The 27,121-nt window shown below is 37.8% G+C and overlaps 2 protein-coding genes and 1 pseudogene across 2 annotated transcripts; all 3 read right to left on the minus strand.

The window, feature by feature from the left end:
• Nucleotides 1–955: 955 nt before the first annotated feature.
• LOC126783927 (pentatricopeptide repeat-containing protein At1g09900-like) lies at nt 956–5,905 on the minus strand (annotated as a pseudogene).
• Nucleotides 5,906–7,495: 1,590 nt separating this feature from the next.
• On the minus strand, nt 7,496–10,887 carry LOC126783190 (protein trichome birefringence-like 12). The gene is made up of 4 exons (XM_050508611.1): nt 10,332–10,887; nt 9,389–9,526; nt 8,379–8,628; nt 7,496–8,155 (listed from the first exon to the last, which is right to left on the minus strand). The coding sequence occupies exons 1-4, from the start codon at nt 10,847–10,849 to the stop codon at nt 7,874–7,876; spliced, it is 1,188 nt and encodes a 395-aa protein (XP_050364568.1). The 5' UTR covers nt 10,850–10,887; the 3' UTR covers nt 7,496–7,873.
• A 13,095-nt stretch (nt 10,888–23,982) lies between these two features.
• LOC126783928 (protein FAR1-RELATED SEQUENCE 5-like) lies at nt 23,983–25,325 on the minus strand. Its single transcript, XM_050509460.1, has 2 exons — nt 24,984–25,325; nt 23,983–24,720 (listed from the first exon to the last, which is right to left on the minus strand). Exons 1-2 carry the CDS (start codon nt 25,323–25,325, stop codon nt 23,983–23,985), a joined length of 1,080 nt encoding a protein of 359 aa, XP_050365417.1.
• Between the last annotated feature and the right edge of the window lie 1,796 nt (nt 25,326–27,121).

Consider the following 27,121-nt stretch of genomic DNA (forward strand, 5'->3'; position numbering starts at 1 on the left):
TCATCTTTATGTTAAATTTTGTACTTTTAAAATTAATATATAATATTACATATTTTACATACGGGTAAAACCGAAAAAAAACCCGAACTGAACCGAACCGTACGGGTTGGGTTAAGTTGTAGGTCACAGTCTCTAAAATAGAAAAACCGAACCGAACCGAACTGAATTTAAAATTTGGGTTGGGTTATGGGTTTTGTCCAAAACCGAACCGGATAGACCCGTGTCCACCCCTAATACACACCTCCACGCACCTTCAAGCGGTTTTACCCTCGATGTAATAGAACTCAGTCTGCTTGATCGAGCCGCGCCGGAAAATTCATAGCCAAAACACTTTTGCCAAACTGGTGCCCACGTTAAGAACTGAATGTCAACCTGTACCGTCCGCGCCAATCGCAGCTTGCCACGTAATGTGACAAAAGAATTGTGTAGCTGGCCTCCGGCGCATTATAGACAACGCCATATATTTGTAGGTGAGTTCCAGCGGATATTTCGACTAATGTGAGCGGTGGGGTACTTTGATGTTTCTAATAAGGATAAATAAATGAGATACTACAGGAGATACAGTAACACCATGTCTTCACCAGAGTCCAGAACGATAATAATTAAATCGAACAACGTGAGAGTGTTAGAGCATGAGGTGTATTTAAGATAATTGATCTTGGATAGTTAGATTACGGTCCTCATGACAAAGAAAATGGGTAATGACACAGATATTGATTCTCCGATTTGCAACGAGGCTGACGATATCCAATAATCCACAGGCAAAATTAACAGCGACCAACTAGAGCCAAAAAACAGCTGCATCTTGACTTCTACTTGTTCAACAGAACTACTCTCACCATCCCTCATTGAGCAACACCAAAGCCTTGGCACGGTGCATTTGAAAGTGATAGCATTTCGATGACTTCAAATTACGGACAAACTTGATTGCTTCATCAACATTTCCTTCTCTACTTCACTCTCCCTCTGAGAGCCCATCAATTATGTATTGTAGGCAATTAGAACAGGAGAGCTACCCCAGCTACTAAATTGATCAAGTGTCTCAACTGCGACATTAACCTAACCATCTTTGCATTATACTGTGAGCGAAGTATTATAGGTGAGGATGTCAGGGTAACAGCCTCTAGGGGCCATTATATCCAAATACTCGATTGTCCTGTCCATTTTTCTCTCCTTGCAAACTCCATAAAAGAAGGGGTTATAACTTATAACTCAAGGAATTTTGGAGTGCAACCAGGAACCATGTTTTGGCATCTTCTCCAAAAATGTCTATAGCTCAAAACTCGAAATCTAATCAAAATATTGAAAGTAACAACACTAGGAGAATAACCCTTGCCAACCATTTCAGCTATGAGTGTCTTTCAGCATCCATCTACCTTCCTTAGTACTAGACATGCTACCATACTGTTAATAATAACATTTGGCTGGCAATCAGAGTGTGGCATGTCATTCAAGAATTTGATTGCTTCATCGAGCTGTCCAGCCTCCCTTGCAAATCCCCATTGAAAAGAACATTATATGTGACTACATGAGGCCATCCTTTGCTCTTCATCCCATTCATAACCTTCATAACCTTCATCGTCTGCTCAACACCACTTTCCTTGCAAGCAAATTCAATCAGTATAGTAAAAGTAATCATATCCTGATTCCCTTTGAAACTGCCGATCAAGAACTTCCATTGCTTGCTTCAATTTCGCACTGTCACAGTCAGAGGCGGATCTATGCCTAAGAAGAGTGGGACTCAAGTCCCACCCAAAATTTTATAGAGAAAAAAATTCCTATGTGTATGTATTGGTTTTTTATAGGGTACATGATATCTATAATGATCAAGTCCCAGGCAATCTGTTGGTTAATATTGGACTTGATCTTGATGATTGTATGGTCTTGGGCTTGCCACATAGCATTAGACTTATTTGGACTTACTCAATTAAACAAGGACAAGTCCAACTTAAAAGTCTCACATTTTCCTTTTCGTTGAAAACAAAGAAAAAGGGTGCTTCTCAGTTCTCTGACTTCTCTCCTCTCAAGTCGTTGTCGTCCCACTTCTTCACTTTATCTCTGTGACTCTATGATTCGATTCCATCCAACTGATCCAAGCAAATGAAGCAATCGATCATCCTATATCTCCCGCCACTCAAGTACTCAACAACTGATTCATCATCTCCATCTCGGGACCATCTGTAAGTGTTCAATCTAAATTAAAATTAGGGATTCTGGGATATCTTATTAGCTGCCAATCCCTTCCATTGTTACTTTTAAACTATTGTTCTTGTCATTTTATAACTTTTCCATTTGTTTTGAATAGGTTATTGATCTCAAAGTCTCAAAAGGATTAAAAGTTGGTGTTTGAGAATTGGGGTCTTGCTGTGCTTTAACAGGTTGTTATTCTTTTTTATAATTGTTAATTTATTTGTTGTGTACTTGTGTGTGCTATAACTGACTGTATTACAGAATTTCTAAACAAAAGTTTCTTAATTCATATTGTATAGGTGATTGTAGCATGTCGAATGAGCAACCAAAAAAAAGGAAGAAAAACTTGATCAGTTCATACTTTACAAAGTCTGATCGTGGTGATGCTACTGCTAGTGATGCTCCAACACCAAGCTCTCCAGTAATTCCTCCTGAGATTCAAAGCAGTGGTATTGACTCTTTGAATAATACCAATGCTATTGAACGTGACTCAGGAAAACGCTGCCCTATATGGAAATATTCTGTCAATGAACGTGATTCGATCAGAAGAGCATATAGTCTGTTGGGACCAATGCAACCTGAATGTGAGTTCCCTTACTCTCAATTTAGTGATCAGCAACGCAAGTTTCAGTTTTCTTGGTTTAAAGATAATCCATGGCTTGAGTATTCAGAAGCTAAGGATAGGGCATATTGTTTTCCTTATTTCCTTTTTGCTACTGAAAATCCTTTGAACTAAGCATTCACCATTGAAGGATTCAAAAATTGGAAGAGGACTGTGCCTAGTGATAATGCTTTTCTGAATCATGTAGGAGGAATTACATCATCACATAATAGTGCAATGCAAAAGTGGGATGCATTATGAAACCCATCTAGCCAAATTGAGCCAATCTTTAGTTCAAAATCAGCAAAAGATATAGAGGATAACAGGTTAAGGCTCATAGCTTCTATAGAGAGTGTTAGATATCTAGCTAGCCAAGGAATTGCCTTTAGAGGCCATGATGAATCCGAAGAGTCATTGAATCAAGGACCTTTTAGGCAGCTTATCAAATCCTTTGGAAGAGTTAATCTAGATATTAAATGAGTTATAGAAAATGCTCCTAGAAATGCAACGAGCTGGTGCTACTCGTTGGGGCTCACATTATCGTTCAATTAGGGGTTTGATTGAATTGTTTGGTGCATCTAAAACTACTCTTGTTTATATGAGTGAGCAGGGACCAGTGGATCTTCAAAGAGAGGTTGGAGATGTTCTCAAAGCAATGCGGAAGTTTGTCTTTGTTTTTTGTTTACTTTTCATGAACAAGGTAATGAAAATTACTGAGACTCTTTCCCAGACATTGAAGCAAAAGTCTCTTGATTTTGTTCAAGCTATGCGGTTTGTGAAACATACAAAAGAATTGCTTGGAGACCTAAGGAAAGATGGATGGGCTGATTTCTTTGAACATGTGGAATCATTTTGTAAGAAACATGAAATTAAAATGCCTGATATGCATGCTAGTACATCTCATCGGTCTTCTATCACTAATGAGCATCATTACCGTGTTGATATATTTAATGCTCTAATTGATTTTCAGCTAAGTGAGTTGGATGGAAGATTTTCAGAGCAAGCAATAGATCTTCTTAGTCTTGCTTCAACCTTGGATCCTCATTCTAATTTCAGTAAGTTTAAAACTGAACTTGTTCTTGATCTTGCAAGAAAATATTATCCTGAAGATTTTGATGATGGTGAGATGCTTTCTCTTGAGTCAGAGTGTGCATACTATGAAAAAGACATGCTTGATGATGCTATGTTTAAGAATTTGTCATCTATTTGTGAGCTGTGTCCATTGTTGGTTCAAACAAGAAAGTCAGAATTTTATCCAATGCTTTATAGATTGATTTGTCTAGTTTTGACTCTTCCGGTATCTACAGCAACAACTAAAAGAGCATTTTCAGCCATGAACTACATCAAGAACAAGCTTAGAAATAAGATGGAAGGAGAGTTTCTAGGTGATTGTATGGTCCTCCACATTGAGAAAGACTATGCTAATTCTATTAGCAATGACTTTGTGATAAAAAAATTTGAACTTTCAGGTACTCGTAGAGTTAGATTTAGTTAATTGTAATGTGTTACATCTAGAAATTTTTGTGAATCTTATTTTGTGTAAACTTGTATTTAAAGGGTAAGGCTCACTACGTCCCCCCTTTCTAGGTGTATTAGTATTTTGCATATATAATATTGCTCTTGCATCATGAATTTTTTTTTTATGGTGGAAAGTCAAGTCCCACCCTGTTTCAATTCCTGGATCCGCCACTGGTCACAGTCACATAGGCAGAATGGTATTTTACGTTACAACATCTGGGGAAACACTGATCCTGTCCAGAAACCTGAAGGAATCATCAGCTTATTCCCCCCTCCCCCTCCGCAGTATATGCATAATAAAAACATCGCAAGTTATAACATCAGGGCATGTTCATATCTGGTGTCCCCTTCCTTGTCTTTCCACTCTTGCAGAACTCACAGATTATACTTATTCAAACCATGCTGTCAAGGAACCTAAACCTCTCCCCTCCAATCTTCCCATTTCTCACTAGTGTACGGAACTGTTTATTACTGAAAAGTCAAAAACAATTAGAAAAATCCCTTTTCAACATTCTGCAACCTACAATTGGAACTAAGATGTTCAACCTTAGACACAGCTACCATTCACTTTCGCCTATGTTCTGGTAACAATCATATGCCTAATGCTATCAGATTAAACAAGAACCCGCCCATTGCTCCATGTGGTACTCAGCTTATTACTAATCCTACCTCCAAAACCACTATGGAGTATGTGAAATGAGCAAAACCCATCAGAACCTATGTTGCATGGACACGGACACGGCGCGACACGGCGACACAGAAAATCTCAAAAATTCCTCCTTCGACACGGCTCCGACACGGCAAAATAAAAATAATTATATATTTTTAATACATAAAATAAATTAACAATACCACTATAAAGTTGTAAAAGCTCCGCCTTTAATACTCCATTACTTCCACTCTCATTGCTAGTTCACATCTAACTATTTCTATTTCAATAATCAATACTCAACAATCTAAACAAACTGTAACACCCAAGATTTCTAATCTCGATTACCGACACATTATGACCAATTAATCGATATTTTCTTTAAATGTCGAAAAAATTAGTTTATTACATCAATATTAAACTACACGTCGCAAATTGTTCAGAAATGTCTTCGAAATATTTTTCCGATGCTCGAATTAGTTTTTACGAATTATAATGTTTTATTTTGTTTTAAAAATGTTTTCAGTTTGAGTTTTTAATTTAGAACTTAAGGGTCAACCCAACCTCTTCCCTCTTCCTCTTAAAATCCATGACCCGAGCCCAAGGCCCTAGCCCATTTTCCTTAATCCCATGGCACGCACTCCTTCTTCACTTGTGCGACAACTAGCATCGCTCTCACCTCTTCACTACCGAAGGCATCCGTACCCTCTCCAAATCGAGTTGCTACTCAGGTCGGATCCAATCCAGATCGGAGCACCACGATCCCGCAACAATCGCCTTGTGGATCAGCAAGACGTTTTTGGAACCACGACCAGCAGCCACATATCCACACCCAGCAACCACCATAGACCAATCACCCATGATCGCCGCTGCCCAGGCCAGAAAGGAATAAGCCAAATCCCAACAGCCGTCCTGTTTTCCTCCACCCTTGCACCACAACTCGCCATCGTAAATTAATTCCCAAATTGAAAGAGAATCATCAACCGAGCATACGATTCAATCTAGATCCATAAGGATCGACAAGATCTCGTCCGACGACAGAGGGAGGGGCTGGCCGCCGGACAGTAACGCAGGCTCACATCGGTCAACGTATCGGAAATGGTCAATATTCAGATACGCCACGTGCCTCCTCTGATACGGAAAATATGTGTATCGTGTCGTATCGGCGTGTCCGAACGTGTCGGACATGGTGACACGCCTCTAAGCCCCGTATCCGTGCAACATAGATCAGAACAAAACAAGAGCGTAGTACTTCAAAACTCCATAGCTTAAAAAGAGACTACAGCTGAATGATAGAGATAAAAGAAGAAACAGCAGACCTGGGTGGCGTGTTTCTTGGAGAATGCAGATGTTAGCCTAGTTTTGTAACAGAGCCGATGCTTCAAGACTGAAGAGTAGTTAATAATAACTACCATCTTGTAGCTTTACTGGTAACAGAAGTTGTAGAGTAAGGAATGTTCAAAACAAACACAAGATTACATGCATGAAACCAAACAGCAAGTAATCTAATCGTCTTCTGAGAAACCAATCATCCTCTTGAAACCAGGAAACAGAGAAGACTTGGGAGGTGGGTTTTGCTGATGCAGGTGCTCCTCAACCAAATCTTTGACAGATTTCGCAGACAGTGGGTGAAAATTGACACCCCACTCAGAAACAAAGCCTTTAACCAAAACCCATTTCTCATCCTCATCCAATCTGCTCCACTTCTTGTAGACCTCGTCTGGTTTTGAATCCAGAAAGTGGCAGAGCTCCGGAAGAGAAGATGTCTGCTCTTGATGATGGCTTCGTCTCTCTGGGCTCGGCGTCGCTGATGGTCTTCTTCTTGTTTTTGCATTGGACTGTTGTTTGGGTTTGGTGTCTGGTGGTGGTGGCGGTGGAGGGGAAGAGATTGATGTGGAATTTTGGAGGTGGATGTGGGGAGAGGAGAGGCATTCTCAGAGCCATGCCAAGGAGTGAGACCGTGAGAGTTTTTGCCCTCTGGGGCTATAAATTAGGCAGTGTATGGGTGAGAGATTACTTCTAAACGGGATTAGTTGGTATTGCTTAAGAATGGCTTAAAAGTTAGAAATGTTTCTTGGGACACAAAACAACAATTAGAAAAACATTTCTCATTTGATCCAAATAAAACGTTAGGGACACTGACATGGGAAGATTATGTAATGAAAACGACGGCCGAGAATGATAGAAACCGAAATTAACCAGGCGGTCAGCTACGAAGTTTGCGCTCCGAGGAATCCAAAGATCAACAAGTTTTAAAATATATACTGAACCGGAATGCAAATCCTCCATGGGAGTTTGAAACGATTTAGGCAATTAATAAGCAGTTTATAGTCCCACTAAGCTAATATGTTTGAGGACTGTAGCATGCAAGCCTTCACATAAAAGCTGTAGCCTCAACAACTAAAACAGATGCACCACTGATTTCTGCTAAAACGAAATCAGAGATGCTTTTGTTTTAGTTGCTGAGACTATCCGGAATGATCATGAATATCAGAACTAATAGAAGCTCTATCATTAGGTACAGCAGCATCAAAAATTTGTGTGAACTATTCTGTTTGCAATGTTTCTACATTGATAATGGAGATCTGATCCCCAAGTTCTTCGAAGAACAAAAAATGAATTAAAAATTTTTTAAAAAGAGCATTGAAAAGTTTGTTTCTTGTTTTCCCTCTGCATGTTACAAGTTGGGTGCAATTCGTACCATCTAAATTTCCTTATCAGAATATGGAACATCTTCATCAAAACGGTGTCACTAAGTTCCTACTCAGACTTGTGACCTGCTTGTATGCTCTCCATTCAAAACGTTGTCAATATTCTTTGCCACTCTGCATATGGGGAAGGGTTAGAGCTAACTGCGTCATCTGTAGAACCGGTCCTGGAATCAATTTAGACCCATTTCTTCAACAAAGTGTTCATCATCCAATATCCAAACTGGTACAGATCAGTTCTGTTAAAATGTCAACCCATGTATCTGGTACACCAGGTAAGCACCAGTGCATGCAATCCTGGCCCCAGACTTTGACAGCATCTTTCTGTCCCAACCAAATTGCTGGATGGGCATCTGCTCTGAACTCACTCAGACGAGTCAGGTTCAGCAATTGAATATCAGTTCCTTGCAATGCGTCTTCTATGAGATGATTCAGCAGTCTTTCTTCCTTATTTGGTCCATTGTTGCTGGGATCAAACCACAAGTCAAGCTATTGAGGCATTACTACACGATATTCTTAACAAAATGGTTGGGGAAGAAAGCAGAAATGAAATAAAAGATCTTCTTATATGACATATTCTAGAATCTTTAAGTGAACTTACTTTAAGAACTTTAGGCTTATCATACAGAATGGAGCAGAACCAAACTGAATGTGATTGATGTATGTATGTAATAATGATGAGTTTAACTAAGGAAATCATTATAACTCATACCTGCTGCTCCTCAAGGGGTTTATTAAACAAGCAACTGCCATTTTGATTCCAGTCACCCCCATGAAAATGTCTCGGTGATTGTAAACGCCATAACTTCAATGTCTTCTGATGAATTTTGTTATGTATGTATGAAGCCATATTCTCGACAACAACTTTAAATCCACTTAATATATCAAGTGGAGGAAATATTGGGTCACCCGCGCGATAGAAAGTAAGAGGAGTCTCTTTCGGGAATTTATCAAAGCCCCACCTAATTAGTTCAGCCCAAACTACTTAGTCCAATGGTGTTTCTGACTATGAAACCATAACGAAATCCAAACAATGCAAACCAGATAATGATAAGCCAGCTCAATATAGGAAACCCTACAAAAGATTTAATGTGTCCCATGATAACAATTAAGAAGAATAGTTTTATAGATTTAACATTTTCATATACTGTACTATCTCTTTTTCTTTCCAAACCTAGTCATGATGCACAGACAGAAGTCCGCAAACATCAGGGTAACTCCGTAACTACATTATATTAGTCTCTATGCCCAGAAAATATTTTAATATCCATTAAAACAAAACAAACAGATCATTTCATTAGTGAAGTATAACGTAGAAACAGGCTTGTACAGAAATGAAAGTGCACATATTGGTGGAAGGAAGACACCAATTCATTATTACGGTTACCATGCGGATTGAGGTGATATTACCAAATATCAGTCTTGAAAACAAGGACATCAAAGAAAACCATCACATGTTTGGACATATCAAAAGAAACATGACAATCCAAAATGACGTACAAAATATGGACAGGAACATACTATTTCAGCACATCCTTGTGAAAAAAAACAAACAAACTGCAGTTAAGATTTAAGACCCCTAAACAAAATGTGTATCCCAGATTCCCAGATGCTAAGGCACTTACTCTCATGATTTAATCTTTTTAAAGCATAATAGATGCCACTTTGCCAGAGTCAAGTTTATTCATGCCTGAGTCATTAGCATAAGGAAAAGGAAATTACCAATGGCCAGTGTTGAAAACAAGGACGTCATAGAAATCACCAATGTTTGCCCAATCATCAGAAGGAATATCAACATCCACTCGATAAATTCCTTTCAGTCCATCTTGATCACCATCTGCATGCTGTTTTGGCTGCCACCTTGATTCAGTCATCTAGGAGCATGTGAGATTTCCATTTGAATTTTTTTTTTAAAGAAGAGAGCAAAATACAGTAGTTGAGATTAAGTCACTTGAACATATGCTTTATTAATGAGGACAAGATAGAATAGATGAAAACAAATCCACTTTCAAAATAAAAAACAAAGAAATGAACAAAGTCTATGAATTTCAAGGTTATAAAAGGACTAAAGACTCCAAGATAATATCACTCTTAGCAACTGCAATGCAGCTTTTCATTGTAAGAATAAAGATGATAGGGGAACTACCTCTGACTTCAAAAGCAACAGATACCACCTAAGTGAATTCAAAAAGACGATAATAAAACTAACCCAAGTCACAGCTTTTCCACCCTCAATATACTGTTCAAAATACCTTGTATCTTGCAGTATCCAAATTCTAACCCGAAAAGTTTTAACTTTTTTGCCCCTTCCTAAACCTTTAAACTGCATACTTCCACCAGCTTCCATGATCTCCATCAGAGACAATGAAGGACTTTGAATGAGAGATGAAACACCTCTTGGCCTAACTTAATGTTCATATTAAATCACTAGCCAATACTAAGACATCCAAATGATCCAATGCGACAGTGTGTGCTAATTTCCTCTAATATTCACATATCCGAAACTAGACAGATCGGCATTCTCTCCACTTGAATTGTATGGCTAACAATCCAACGGTGCATACTTTTGTTTTCTCATGTTTCGTCTAGATCACATTATAACAAAAGCATATAATCTCAGTAAATAAAAACTAAGCCATAGGATAGAGAAAGTAGATAGTCTTACTCATATTTAGAGAGCAAGACAGCTCGATGGTACCCAACAGTAACATTGAACTTGGGAAAATAAGCACCCCTCCAAGCCCCTCTCCTCTTCCACTTCTTAGCCCCCAAATCCGCAACTCTAAGCGTGCACAAAAACGACACCAACATATTCTCATTCAAGGAGTCACCGACAAACCCAATGTTCCTGTTCCTCATCAGACCCAGAAACCGAACCGGGTCGATCCGAGGTAACACGCAATCACGAGGCACCCATTTCCATGAATTGATGAGACCCATGTTGTCCCTCTTGTTCCTCAGACAGTTCCAGGCGTTACGATGAAACGGGCAGGTCTCGTCGTACACGGGTGTGCGGTCGGGGTCTTGGACCCAGCGGCCGTTAGAGTAGTCGCAGGAGGGTAAAGTGGGGATTCGCTTGGGTTGAGACGAGGAGAGGAGGGAGGAGTGGAGGAAGAAGAGAAGGAGGGTTAGGAGAATGAGCCATGGGAAGAGGGGTGACAGTAGCTTCGGAGCCATTGACATCACCACACTCTCATCTCACAATCTCAACACTCAACTGGGTTTTTTATTTTTTCTCAAAAAAAAAAACTTGGTTTTTATGCTTTTATAACTCTCATACTGTTATAAAAAAATATAATACGAATCCAAGGAGAAACATTGTCTTTACATAACCCAAATAGGGGAAATTCTGGTTGGCGCGCCGGGCATTGCCGGATGGAAAACGTTAGTTGTCGTATTCGCCAGCTAGCGCTGTGAATATTTTCTTACAGCCGATTGAATTTCTCTCACGTGCGAATGTTTGAATGATTTTGTAGGTTATATTTCGTGAAATCGACATTTTATCTGGCACCTAGAAAGAAAGGACCGACTCATAAATCACTCACTAGTGTCAGATTGGTGGCGTGTTGAGATTCTATTTGGAGTGGATTATTGATGTCGATCTGTTAATATTGCAATCGACATATTTCGCAACTGGTGGTCTAACGAGGACAATATATGAGGATTGAAGAAGAAGGTTTTTCTTATATCAGAGACGAGCAAGGTAAACACTTGTATTAATAAGTTATGTAGATTTCAAGCGGTGGTGGTGTAGGTTAGGTCGCATCTCGATTTTGTAAAGCTCTATAATGTTTATGTTGTTTTGGTTTGGGCTTCAGTGATAAACTGTCAATTTGATAAAAAGCGAAAGGAAGCGATGAATGCAATTAGAAAATGAACAGGTAGAAATCCCGTGATCAGGGTCCTGTGTGGTTAGATCCTGATTTTGTACCGGTTTATTATTTCTGCAGGAGATGTTGGGGAGCAAACATGAACAGCAAAGAAGCTCTATTTCTTCTGGCAGAAAGAGAATGTGCGTGGAACAGGCAGATGGATCGGACGACACACCTGGAAGGCGTTCGTAAGTGTCGGAAATGTAGTTGTTTTTGAACTGAGGAAACTCGTACAGAAGGAAGATGTTGTCGATAATTCAACAACAATGGTATTATCCGTGTTCTTATGAATTAACAGGGGTTTTGGTGATGATTATGCACTCCAATCGCATAGCATGACCTCCACACCTGATGATCAGGTACCAGTATCGCGAGACATGAATTTGATAAGTAGTATATTTCATTTGAGATAGTGAATTGAATTTGATTATATCATATATCAATTTTATATGTAGTTCTTTGGTTTTGATAGTGTATAGTTGTGATGGATGGTGACATTTTTTTATAAGGTTGATGGGAGTCGTAGGACAAACGATGTTGAAATGGAGATGAATAAAATCTCAGCATGTGATACAAAACAGCTAGAACGTGTAGCCGCACGAATTCCGAATGATCACGTAGTTGCGATAGAAGAGATGGGTTTGGGTTGTGTCCGAGGGTGGCGTGGCATTGAGGTGAACCCTTCGTTGTGCAAAATGCTGGTAGAAACTTTTGATGTGAAGAACTCAACTATTAACATACATGGTCGTAACCTGTCTATCATGTACAAGGACTTCCATCGTGTGATGGGCGTGAAGTGTTGGGGGACTATAGTTGATACGAACTCGTCAACTAAGGAAATAGAGATTAATCACTGGAAAAACAATTATCTGGCGTCGATGGTGATATTAGTCTACAACGCCTTAGGCACATGGTGGTGGGCACACACAATGATGAAGAATTGTGGATGGTATGTTTTGCACTGTTTATGTTATCAACTGTGTTATGTCCCTCGCGGCTAGGGTATGTTGATATGTCACTGTTGGTGCCGCTGACCCACCCAACTGTCATAAGGAAGCATAACTGGGCTGAGTTTGGCTACCGAAAGATGGTTGATGGAGTCAGGATGTACCAGAGCTGCGAATCCACTTATGTAAAGGGATGTGTATTGTTTCTCCAACTCTTTTATCTCACTGTATTGCGTGAAAGAACATGTTTATTTCCCACTATGCCATTTCCAGTAAGGTCATGGGATGAGAAGATGTGTTGTAGGATGTATGAGAGGGTAGAAGAGTTAGGTGGTTTTTATGCACCGAAAGGTGTGTGGGTGTCAAAGAGGTACATGGGCACCGGATCAGCTGATTTTAAAGGTTCCTGTGATATTAGCACCGGTCTTAAAGCCAACGTTGTTGATGATATAGCTGACTTGAGGTCTAACATGAACTTCATACAACAATTAATTGTGAAGCTGTAATCTGCCGTGTGTGTACTAGGGCCAGAAATTTTGCCCCAAAGGGCCTGAGTTGAAATAGCACATTGCCTATTACTCGTCTGCTTCTTCTGGGACTGAATTTTCAGCCTTGTATTTGAAAAGGGAACCCAGGCTAATAAAGAACCGTTTCAAAGGTGGGTCAAAATCACCGAACCATTTCACCCCAACCCCTCCCCCATAGTCCTATAATATTTAAAAATATGGGATTCACTACTGCTGGGGTACCATGTCCTTTCGAGCACCATTTCAGAACTTGTTTCTATGTCATTGTACATTTTCCTGCCGTCCTTTTGCATCTTCAGCCACATATTCAAAACCCTGCATTTGGAAAAGCGTAAACAACTTCCTAAACCACGACTGAAAGCAGAGGGCCGGGTTGTTTTAACGTCCCACCGATCGCTCAATTTCCAAAGCTGGTTACCTTCCAGCAATTTCCACAAGAGTTCTGTTGGGGATCAAACTTCACCCATCGAATAGTTTACTTGTGGTGTTTGGGACACTTTAGTTCCTAGCTTGATCCAGACCTTGAACAATGGTACATTACAGGCCACAAACATTCTGGGCCATAACAGCCCAGCAACGCCAATCCCTTTTAAACCAACCCATAACCTCTGCTTCTCTCTGTCATGCCTCATTGCCAGTAAACCGTCCGACGTCCTTCTGAAATATCATCGTACTTTTGTTCCATACAGCGATGACACGGCATAGATTGTAAAACCTAAATCACAAATAACATTTGAACATGAATATGGAAAAAAAAAATTCTTTCTAAGAACCGAATATTGACAATTGGATATAAACATAAAAATTATTAAATAGAATTCGTAATGTTTATGTGAATTGCTTAGATGTGTATAGTTCGTTTTTACGTAGTACTAACCTACACCTAAGTATCTTATTACAACTAAAATGGACAACCGTTACAAAACCATATATACTAGGATAATTGGAATGCCGCTTGATTCACTATTTGAATTATGCGAATTTGATTAAATAATTTTATAAATATAATCATCATAAAAAATATTATATTTTAACATGTAACACATTAGAAAAAATAGTTAATTTAATATGTTTACATAATAAATTAAACAATATAGTGCATAAACCAAGTAAAAACTTGACTTTTTTGTAAAATTGAAACAAAATATATTTTATACCTTTATAAATTAATAAATAATTAATTAATAGATAAATTAATAAATGAAAAATTTATCGATATATAAATATCTGGCCAAATTAAAAAATTTGGTCTCCCGAAGATATTACTTTACTTGTGGGTTTACTATAGTTATGGTTTCCAGAGAATAAAATAAAATTGAAACTAATCTTATTACAAGAAACAAAAGTGTACGACTATTACCGCTATCCATATAAATTTTGATAAATAAAGCTTACGACGCTTGCTTAAACAATGGCTGAAAAGCATGAAAGACATCCAGGTCAAGTTCTGTTTCAATATTCCCTAAATACATCCCCAACAACTTCTTGTTTAACAAATGCAGCATACATGTAATTGAAAGGTTTGTTTGATTCAAATATTTCCGTAAGTAAACACATTTAACATCACGATAGGGTTCGGTGAGGCAAAACCAACATTCCACAATCATAGTTCACATGATCCCTCCGCAACCATTGACTGCAATTAGCTCCTCTTTCCTTCAGTCACTAATTTTAGTAATCCTAAACGTAAGGGGGCCAATCACCTTAACCAAAAATGTACACCCCTTGTTCAAATTATTTTCCCTCTTAAATTCCGCCCAGCTTGTTCCAAATCTCGTGATGTGCCCATTTTCGTGAGTCGAAACATTACGTGAAGTAATGTCCTCGAACAGCCGCAGTACAGTATATTTTTCCTTGATGTGTCTGTCAAAGAAAAAGGTGGGTATGTTCTGCAAGATGTATAACACACATAATATATGTGTTAGGTCATATAACAGGGAGCAAACATATGTAACGCACCCCACATTTGTTAATGTCATCGACAACATTAACAAAACATGAAAAAACAACCCAACATAAAAATAAAAATGCATTCCAAATTTCTAGTTTTAACATATACGTAATAGGTCTACACGATATAAGCAATTCAATACCAATTAATAGCATTACATAGCCATTAGCGAGACTAATAAAAACATACCTCGAATTTACCATGTCTAAATATCACTTTTCAGAGGTGTGCTTCAGCAAAAACTATATTTAGCTTTTAAATATATATTTTCGTGGAGATCTAAGTTATTCTAAAGATTGTTAAATTTCAAAAAAAAATTCAAATAACTAGGTTGTTGCATAAGCTAGTTTAAAATGTATATATATATATATATATATATATATATATGTACCATGCAATAGGTTATTAGGTTTAGGGTATTCAGTTTAAATTTTTTATTTTTACACCGTACATACTACATACTACATACATGAAATGTATATATATATATATATATATATTTTTTTATAATCATAAATATTTATAATTATATATAAATAGTCTTTATCCAGAGTGAAGCTTCACTCTGAAATTACAGAGTGAAGTTTCAATTTTAGCACACTTTTCGGTCAAATATTTTCACTATAAGCGATTCAATATTTAGGTATGTTATTCAAGATCATCTCTACAAAAGTTCATGTAATTCGGACATCGTTAAGGTATTAAAATTATATTAAATCAATGAATGAATTAAAACTGTTCAACGTGAACCGTTCGTGTAAATCTCAATTTTGAAAGCTCAAACCATTGTCAAATTGGATGAAACTTTGTAAAGATGATCTTGAATAGCATACCTAAATATTAAATCACTTATGGTGAAAAAATTTGACCGAAAAGTGTGCTAAAATTGGAACTTCACTATGTAATTTCATAGTGAAGCTTCACTCTAGATAGGGACTGTATGTATAAATATAATTGTATACCTATGAATTATCATATAATTGTATAATCATAATTTTTATAATCGATTTATTGAATTTTTTTTAATGATAAATGAATCAATAAATTTCTTCAATGACATCCTCAAAAAGGTATATAAATTATGTCATTATTAATTTATATATTCGATGAGGTCTATATTAATTATCAAAATTTTATTATCTTACAAATTTAGTAAAATATTAATTTAACACGTTACATCTGAGTCAGAACCGGCAAAAAGTATTATTTCGGCAACACTGGAAATTAATTGGGTACTAATTTAACGAGGTTCTAATGTAGTTCTTTTTATAGGTTTTGTTGTTCGGTTTCGGTTTCTTAACACAAAAAATGAAAACCAAACCAAACCTTTCTGTTATATAGTGTTTTTAAGGTTCGGTGGGTTTTTTTTAATACCGGTTAATTCTGCTTATGGTGGGCTTTGGTGCTTTTTTTTTCTTCGCTTTTAAAATCATTGGCCCACTTCCTCTAATTGCATACTCATTCATAAACTATTTCCACTTAAAAAATATAATGTTGTACATAACGTTACTTAAAAAAGATTTGCATGTAATGGCCACAAGCAAGGGGAAAAATAAATTTGCTTCCCACCCCAAATGGGTTGAGAAGACTCATACAATTAGAATTGTGTATGCTCATGCTGATGTTGATTAATTAGTAGGAGAAGAAATCTTTGTTGTTCTCCCATATTGTCTCTCACTCGATGTCGGCCGGACTTCACACAAGAATTAATTCGGGAGCTTTCCGAAATGCGCAGAGGCACCCTTCGGTCAGTACAAAGCAGGCACACCTTTACACAATGGATAGGTGGGTGGGGCCGATTTCGTTTTTTCCTATCCAGTGGAGGTGGTAATTGACGATGGGAAATTAGAGAGGTATGGAAATAATAAGTAATGTTGGGAAATGCATTCCCATCAACCCCTTTTTCAGTGAATTGTCCATCATGGGTCATTCGACCTTGTATATTTCAAGGCATGCCTGTGTTTCTTCCCTGTGTGGTACTTGACCGGCTGGTTCTTGTTCAATCAATTCACGGGATTCCATGAAGTTATTGTTAATTCAAAAATTCGACATATAAATCCCGGGTGTGAACGGGTATATAAATCCCGTATCCTCAGACCACGTTGCAAACCCACTCCTCTTGGTTTTTTTAAACCCATACAAAAGCTAGTCCTCATTATCTAGTGCTTCAATTAAGTTTTGATATGGAGGGCTCTTCTTCGTCCAATAATGCGGAGAAAATTCGACGTGCTCAACAACAACTGCTTGCCAAACTAACGCCTCCGGCACGAAAGAGGAAGATCGAACTTCGACCGGGCATTCCAACACGACAGCGTCATCCTGGGCCAGAGTTGGTGGGTGAGTACTATGAATCCGATTATTCCGAAAAACACAACGAGGTGTTACAAAGATTCCGGCGGATGAATCGAACTGTAGACGTAATCAGCGCGTTGGTCAATGCTCTGAAGAAGTCAGACGGAGGAGATGATATTGGGAATAGTAATACCTCTTAAAATATCTTCTATGTTGTTAGTGAATAATGGCGAGTAGGCAAAGTATTTGTACTCATTTTAGTGGTAATATATCGAAGTTTAACCTATGTGGTGCAAGGGACATGGCGTACCATGGCTCCGACCCTTATATGGTTATTCGGATTCCAAAATGTACGCCGTTTACATTGTCAAAAATTTTATAAATGTAATGAATACCTAATACATAGTAATCATATGATGTACGAATACAAGAGTAGTAATTGGAAAATCACATGACACATGAAATATAGATAATAAGTAGTACTTAACAGTAGCCTACTTACAGTCTTACACACGTGCGGAAGAGCAGTTACGATAGGTCGTGGGAATTAGTTTTTTCCAAACAAAGAGTCTATTATAAATCACTTATAAATCCTTAGTAACATTAATAGATAAGATTTGTACCAAGTGTTTGATTATGTTATCATACCCACCAATACTATAAATTTGAATGACAATTACGACATTAGGGCGCTACACACTCTCCTTGGCAACAACATATGAAATACAACGTAAACTAAAATCACCTATTACTTCATTAGAGAACCTGTTGTGGCCATTATTTTGCATTACGTTGTTATTTTAAGAGAACAGATGTAGTCAACGTCAGTGAAAGGAATAACAATGATTAGATCCTATTTTCCTTCATATGACGTTTAGCTGTAGCCAAAGAAGACATGAAAAGGGCAATAGGTAGGACCGCTTTTAGTAAGGGTAGTCAAAGTACGTAATTTAAATGTGGAGGCATCTATGCTTTTATATCTATCTCATCCATTCACACGGCTTCCCTTCCCCAACCACTACAAAAACCCATCCCTTTCTTCGGTGGCCCCATTCCTTCATCCGTAAACACATATACGAAGGTTCCAACTATAAATCAGAAATCTGGCTTGCAATTCAAACCACCGCCCGGGAGGAACTTCAGATATGGTTTTCCATCTACGCAGGTACAAATCTCGCACTCCCATTACGGTTGGTTTATGTTCTTTACATCACAATGAAGGTGCATGAAAACAATGTGATTGCACTAAAACACATGGCTATAAAATGGTGGATATGAATGTCTAACTGTCCGCATTTGGGAGGGGACGCTGATAACATGTGTTTCATGTTGCCATTTATGTATAGCTGCAAATAGATATTACTTGTTGTAAACTATGTTTTGTAGGGGTACCTCCTCATTTGTCTCATTTAGTCAACCATGACTTACGTGCATGTTTCGGTTTACTACGAGGTCGTCCACAGCCGTTTCATGAAAAGAGAATGGGTATTTTCTCAATATATCACCGATTACAAATTATCTTTAAAACCATACACGTGTAATGACGCATAATACCCAGTAATAATAGTGTTAGTTGTATGTGTTTGTTGTACCACATCATAAACATTACGAACATATCGGTTAATTAAGTTTTGGTTGATTTTCTAGGCAATACCTAGAGACTTGGCGTGTTGTTTTAAATGCAGTATGAAGACAGATATCACCTGTGGAGGATGCAGCTACAGACATCACCTTACACAATGTGCAGGGCAGACCTTTGGATTCATGCATCATGGCAATTCCGAGACATTCAAACAGCATCCCAGTACGTTACGTGTCTAGAAAACCGTTCCCTTTGTATTCGAACGCCCGAACTGCATCAACCATGTTTTACTAGTACTTAATGGAACTAAATGAAATATGCATATTATGTCAATTATGTAGTGAATTAGGTTGGGAAGAGTTATTAACCGAGTGGACAGGGTCCTTAATTGCCATTGGGTTTCTTCTATATTTATACGTATCAAGCCCTAATGAAATGTTGCACAATACACGTTGCATAAATTACAATCAGAAATAGCTTTGTGGAAGGAAGACACAGGCAGATATATGTTGTGACGAAGATCATTAGTAATTGCGGAAGTAGTGATAGTTTGGTTAATTTACATTATGTTCATATAATATACGGAGACGTTTTGTCCAATTAAATTTGAGGTTATTTTCCAGACCATTCCAAAAGAGTTTTTTATGCGTCATATCAGAAGGGCGAACGGAGAAATCACCATTGTCGGAGATGACGGGGTACCGTTCTCCGTGACTACTTTTCGAAACGACACTAGTGTGAGATTTGGGAATGGTTTGGGAGAATTCAAGCAAACTTACAACATAAGGAAGGGTGATAGATTTGAAATGGAGGTTGTCGGGCCGTTGACATTTAGGGTTACAAAAATTTCCCGTTGACGAGTTCTTACGGCAGTTCATGACTATGATTGCTTCACAATAAACTCCCAATTTCACCATGCATTGTGCTGTCAAAATGACTCCGGCCTTTTCATTTTGGTAACATAATCAAGAACTTTGCAGGCTCTTCCTAAGGCAGGGCATATGTGTTTCAAGTACAAATGTTGTAATACATCGTTATGCTCATGTTAAAATGATGAAGGTTTTTTTTTAGTAATTCAACTAGTTTTTATTCTAATTTCTTATAATAATTAAATAATATCAAGCGTAACTATAAATGTGCCTTTATGTCTACATAGTAAATACTTAATTTGTGTTGTTACAAAAAGTAAATGACATAATTTATATCTATGATGCCATCCCTACTTCAACCATGACAACATGAATTTATATAATGCAAGAATCCCTTTACTGGAGTTAGAATGTTAGAATGACCGAATATAGACACGTGAAAGCAAAAGTCATTGGTTAGCGAACAATAACTAGCTTCTATGACAAGTTACTCCACTTCAAATAAAAAAAAGATTATGTCCCACATATCTCTTTTGTGTTTATATCTCCCACGTATCTGACGGGGTTATACTTATGAAATATGGTGTGTGTTTTTTCGGCCGTGGTTTTTTTAAATACCGGGAAATTTTTCTGCCACCTTATTTTTAAGTGGGGTAACATGCAACGATTGATTCTTTTTTAATTGAATTAAAGATTCAATTTTTTTTTTATAAATTCAGGCAATGGGTTATATAAACACATTTTTGTATATATATAAGTATATATATCTGCCGGTGAAGATCACACGCATAACCTTCTCCCATTCGTCTACAATTGTCCGCAATATTGTCATTGCTCGTCCCCGCGACCACCATTCTTACCTGATTATCAGTTATGATTTTATCCGCATGGTGATGTATATTTCATATTATAATTGTATTAAACCGTGTGTTGTTTTATTTAGACCCTTAATTTCCTTTCATATCTTCAATTGATTGATATTGAGGAGATTCATTTTATTTTGAAACTGTTGACCCTGTGTAAAATTTGTTAGTTTTATTAACATTTCTGCCCATGAACCCAAACAATATATATAATATTTTTCGAAATATTTGATATTGGATTAAGTTGCATAAAGAAGTGGGACATAATAATTTGGGAAACTGACATTTCCCAACATAATATATACAAACACATGGAATTAACTTCGTCCTTAATTTTCCCACGTTTCACATGATTCTAGGCAGAAATTTTCTAGGGCTAATGGCCGAGAATCCGGGAAAAAAGCCAAAAGTATGTATTCATGTTAGGGGCTTTGATTTGTCTTTTTGAATCAGTTGTCCATTAAAATAAAATAGCAGTATGTGTATCAGTTGTCCAATCACTGATACACGAAGTGTGAAAATAAGATTCATCTTGTTTTCTAGGGAATATTGAAAATTGATGGGAATAATGGTCACAGACTTACTGTGATGAGGGTTGGTCACTATGTCCGCCTGACATGCCTAACAATAGCATTATTGAGGGAACACATTATTGACCGGAGGACAGAAATCGTCCCCAAGGACCGTATATATTTGCATGGTTGTCGGTTATACCCTCTACTGTCCTTATACATATGTAGAGGCTATATACGGATTGGAATTCAGTGTCAAGGTATTATACTGTTATTTAGAGAATCCTTGGAGGAGGTGAGTGATTAGGCCGGCGAATGAGTGTTGATAATAATATTTTTTTAATTGTAAGCAGTTGAAATAGGTGGCCATAGCATTGAAGCAAGCCTTAGATTATTAGACTGTGTGAATATGGGTGTGTGAGTGTGATATAGGCCGAGCTGCGATTTGGTTTGTTTTTTGTTTTTAAATGGCAGAGATGGTTGGACAGGATCCATATTTCATATGCTACCTTCAAAGGCCGTAAACATGGAGGACACAAGTGGTAAGATAATGACTTATAGTCGTACTAAATGTAGACTCCTTATGAAAAATATAACAGGGGTCCAATACTTTATTCATGTCCTTGTATGATTTACACACATTTGTTATCCATGTGCAGATAGTTTCGGCAAGGTTTGCTGCAAAATTCATGTCCGACGACAATCAAAGTAAAGGATTGCTGTGATTAGATGGTTTTCATTGGAGAAAATGGGAAGTCATTGTAACACGACATAACGACATTGTATACATGTGCCACGAACATGAGAGGTTTGTAGAGAGTATTAGTGTGGGCCGTCACTAGGCACACCTAATAATTCGTTATTTGGGGAATGTGAATTTTTCAGTTGTTAGGTACAATGCTTTCAGGGAAGTTATTATAGCCACACCAAATGTGTATCGGGATTTTCAACCGCACTTGAGGACGGGCGAAATTAGTTTTTTAGTCAACGATGTGGAAGATACAATTGCCAGTAAATTGGTAAGACATGATTCGGGTTTGAAAAATTTGGAACGTAGATTTTGGAATTTAAGTGTTTTACTAACATGTGTGTTCGTTGTTGGATGACAATATCGTATGACATGTGTGTACACATTATTATTTAAGAGAAACATATTACATCTTTTCCACATTATCATGATGAACCTAAACAATGATGACGTACACCTACACCTAAGTATAGTTAACCCATTTGCATATTCATAGCGGAGGCATATTTCATGCATTGTTAGCAGAAAATGAAATTCCTCATGTATATGGTCTTACAATAGAGGGTGAAGGCCGAAGTTGCCACTCCGTAACTACTATGGGTGTATCGGAGGAGATACTTTTAGGAGAAGGATTGGGCGACTTTATTGCATGGTATGAACTATCAGACAAGAAGTCTATTGTTGGTCTTATAGGAACCAATAATACTATTATTGTAAGGGTGTTCGACTACAAATCGGGATTACTATTAGATGTACCCGAACCAAATCTGATGGAACCAAATCGTCGGATTTAGCCAAATTTGCACAGGCTTTCTTCGCAATGCTCATCAGAGTTAAAAACCTACATGATTCAGATCCATCTCCGTTTCCAGTACATGCTGTGTGGACGCTTGTATTAGTGCCCACTGATTTGGTCCATCGCTTACAAATGAGGGATTTAGGATAATCCGTAACTTTCTGCTTTTTAAGAACACAAAATATGTGAATGCAGGCTATTCCATCAGATTCAAATAACTTACATGAACAAGAGTACGTAGTGTCCGAATCTGTGCTATAACGGATAGATAAAACAATCCAGCACCTTTCCTTTTTTTCATATTGTGTTATGTACCAATGACAATAGTTATCATCCAGATCAACACGGTGTGAAAAAATAAAACACGATTCAAACTTCATCTGCCCATGGATGACAAGATATACATCATCTGTGAAGATATTAAACACGTGTTCCTCCATTGACTTGAACTGAGTGCGGTAATCCCTTGCATGGTCTCGCGACTTGTAATTGTCAAGAATTATCCGATCTCTAAGTCGAGAAAGACCATGGTACAGTCTAGGTACATAATCAGTCAGAGTAGTGTATTTCACGACACTTAGCTTCACAACTCGATTCATCGATTCACAACGTTGTGTACTACACATCCCTCCAAAGAAGATTCTCCTAAAAGTTCATAAAACACCGATTAATTATCAAACTTCCAAACAACTAACAAGGTAAAAGAAAATAATAAATCCATCACCATTAATTAAAACATGGGGGCTTTGCCTCATCTCAAACAACTCATTATTAACATTACTAATTTCACTCTATCAGGCATACAAGAGTACATAAAAAGCGTATTTACCCTCACATATACCATTACACATGGAAACTATTGGGTATCTTTTATCTAATGTAAGGCAACTAGTAGTTTAAATAGTGTATTCTATGTAAATTTGGTATGTTGTCAATGACAACGTACGGGAAGACCACCTGCTGTAATAAAACATAAAAACAAATGCAACAAGGTATCATGTGTGATCTACTGTACATTAATATACGTTTTTTGGCTCATCATTTCATAGACAAACTGCCCTAAATGATTAATTATCATTTACAACTTAGATAAATTAACTTGTAATAGACAGTTACCTCATATGAGCCTCCACCCACTTCTTACGCCTTCCATAAAGAGAACTGATCCATGAATTGTCCTCCAAATTGTATTTGGCAACCATAGTATTCCATGCTTCCTCCCACTTGTGAACAATATACGATGCAAATATCATCTTCCCCAACAATTTTTAAGCGTCCACGTTCTTCACATTCTGAGTAACATTTCTGCCAATGTGCCATGCACATAGCCGGTGCCTAGCTCCTGGAATGTGGATCTCTACGGCATTGATTCGTCCCCATCAGTTACAACTGATTTCAGCATATCAACTCCTTCCATTGACTGTAAGAATGTTTGAATGGCCCGGCAAAAAATTTCTTCCCTCTCATCAGCCAACAGAGCACATCCAAAGACAACACTAGCACAGTGGTTGTTAGCACCCACAAACACCAACAAAGGCATCCCATATACATTGGTTTTGTATGAGCTGTCCAATACTAACACATCGCCAAAATTACAGTAGTCCACTAGAGATACATGATCCCTCCAGAATAGACGAGTCAACCTTCCTTCTTCATCCCTACAAAATCTAGAGAAAAGGTGTTCTTCCTCTGCGCCTTTCATACGCAGCCAATTGATTACAGTTTCAGCATCCCCAAGTACTGCAGTTCGTCTTTTCTCTCTTTGAAATGCGTTATACAAATCCTTCTGACTAAATCCTACAAATGTTGAGTCACCCATTTCCCTCACCATAAAATCAAAAGCACCGCTTATAGACACATTAGCCGACAGTAGCGCTTTCACCTCCTCTATGTCCTGCCTATCAACATACCTATTCGACCGCAACAGATGCCTCTCGTGAACCTCGGCCAGTCCATGGTTGTGAGCGGGTTCAAACGACAGTACAACGTACTTTCCGCTGCCTTTATCATACTTTATGTTCAAATGGGTTTTACAATCTCTCCCACTGTATTTTTGTCCCCTTTTAATGCATTTTCTCTTCTTCTTCCCAAATACCTGGAACGTATCATTGTCAGCATCATCACATGTACCGTCATCACAAGTTGAACCTTTCTTAGTACCTTTCTGTTCCCCCCTATACATGCCCTCTTTCAACACAACCAACACCTCCTCCACAGTATCTCATCGCCATTTAAGGTTTTCCGCTCACTTCTCCCCTGCTTTCAGTTGAAACCAACTACGAAGGAGTAATAAGCATAGAACTCTTCCGCATCATCCACACTTTTAAATAAAATGTTATGTAGGTCTGATACAGATACCTTCGTCAAATCCTTCCCCTTCAAATGATTAATCCACTCGCTATTGTGTTTATCTGGACGTAGTTCTTCCAAATAATTGTCTTCTCCGGGTTTCTCTATCAACTCCCGGACCATCCTACCAATTTCATTTTCATTTTCACCGCTGCTGTCACTGATATATATTCCATTCAAACCAATTCCCCTCCCATTACAACCACCATGTCCAACAATTTTCGCCTCATCAACAACGTTCCAATTAACACTGTCACCAAACTGCAATTCCTCTGAAGTCGAGTAACATCTCTCGCTGAATCGTAAACCACCGTCATCTATCTCGTTCTCTAGCTCTTCAAAGAACTCCATCTAACCTTACAACAACAAAGTCAGAAATACCAAATCAATTAACCTTTCCACGTATCAAATCACGACGTTAACACAATATCATTACCCAACACTCATTCTCTCACTCTTTGCTAGAGAAATTCTACATAAAGAAGACAACACATGGAATGTCACACAAGTGAGGGGGACATTATACCCATCGATTCACAATTTTTCAAAACAATAACACGCACATTCACTTCCACATATATATCTACACCAAAACTCCAACACAAGCACACAATACGGTACCAAAAGCAGAAGGAATTTGAATGGCAGAATTACCAATTACCAATCTCTTGAATCTTCAAAAATACGAATCGTGGATACATAACAACTTCACAACCCAGCCCAATATCCTACATCCTGCGCCGATATCGTATGCGACAGATAACACCTGCATCGGACGAAATCAATATAATCGACACAAATCTACAAGGTTTGGATCTAGGAGAATCTATGGCATAAAACCATAACAAACTGCGAAAATTAAGGATGAACTATATAAAACAATCAACATACCATATTTTCCAAAACGTCGATAATCACAGCATTTTTCCCAACGAGCTCCGCTATTATTTGCATTCCTCTACTGTAATTGAAGAAAAATTTCCCTAGCTTCCCCAACACACCTCAACAAACATCGATTAAAACAACTTACCGCTCAAATTAACTGTTTCACCCACCAATTAAATTTTCCGTTTAACCCTCCCACACGTGCACTTGGGGCAATTTTTGGATTTTGAACCATAAACGGACTGTGGGCCCCTCCATTTTCTCTCCGCCAATGAACACATGCCACCTCACTTTTCCATCCGGCAATCTTCACGCTCAGCGCGAACTAGACGTTCCCCCCAAACAGATCTTGTTAGCCAAAATAAATTTTTTTTACCAAAAAGTCTTTAAAAAATTAAAAAACTTAGTGAATAGATTATATTATAGGGACAGACAATTATAATATATATTTTAATTATGAAAATAAACTAAACCGTTGTACATGACCCCTATTTTCTCTCCCATTATGTAATAACCAACCTCTTCTACAAAACCAATTGTTTTTTTTCTTTTTATTTAAAAAATCAAATAATTTCTACATGCAGAGCATGTGAGATTTACTAGTTCATTGATAAAGGAGACTTTTATTTAGGCATTACATCAAGTATTTCGTGGAATCATGAATTATATATCTAACAAACTACTATTAAGTGCCGGACAAATAAAATATGTGAACGATCAACTATTAACATAATCCGTTAATAACCATGCATATCGTTAGATTTGAAACATTAACATGCACACTATTACAACGGTAACGTCAATGATGGTGATATAGATGAATACCGAAAAGAAGGCACGCTACAATCTGTAGCTTATGGTTCAAAAATATTTGTTTATCGTCAAAACCATGGGACAACCAATCAAAATATATCATGGTTGAACCATGCGCGCATCAACAACTAATACCGAACTTCTGTTTTACACTTTCTTGAATAGTTCACTGACATGCTTTCGGAACACCAAATGCTACAAAATTTTAGAAGCAAGTAAACATGGGAGTTAGGAATCCAATGCTATCGGCCTCACTATGCTGAACCGGTTGAAAAAGCCCCGAACCAGCCGAAATACTTGTCAGAGGTCAGTGACCACTTATGTCGAGCGGTTCACCATGTCCGAAATCTCCAAATGTGCTCAAATTTTATGAGTAGATAGCCTCCGATATTAGGAATTAGTGGCCGCAAGTATCACCCCAATAGCTCACCTAAAAGTAGGTGAACTAG

Source organism: Argentina anserina, chromosome 2, assembly GCF_933775445.1.
Source record: "Argentina anserina chromosome 2, drPotAnse1.1, whole genome shotgun sequence".
Classification (NCBI taxonomy): Eukaryota; Viridiplantae; Streptophyta; class Magnoliopsida; order Rosales; family Rosaceae; genus Argentina; species Argentina anserina.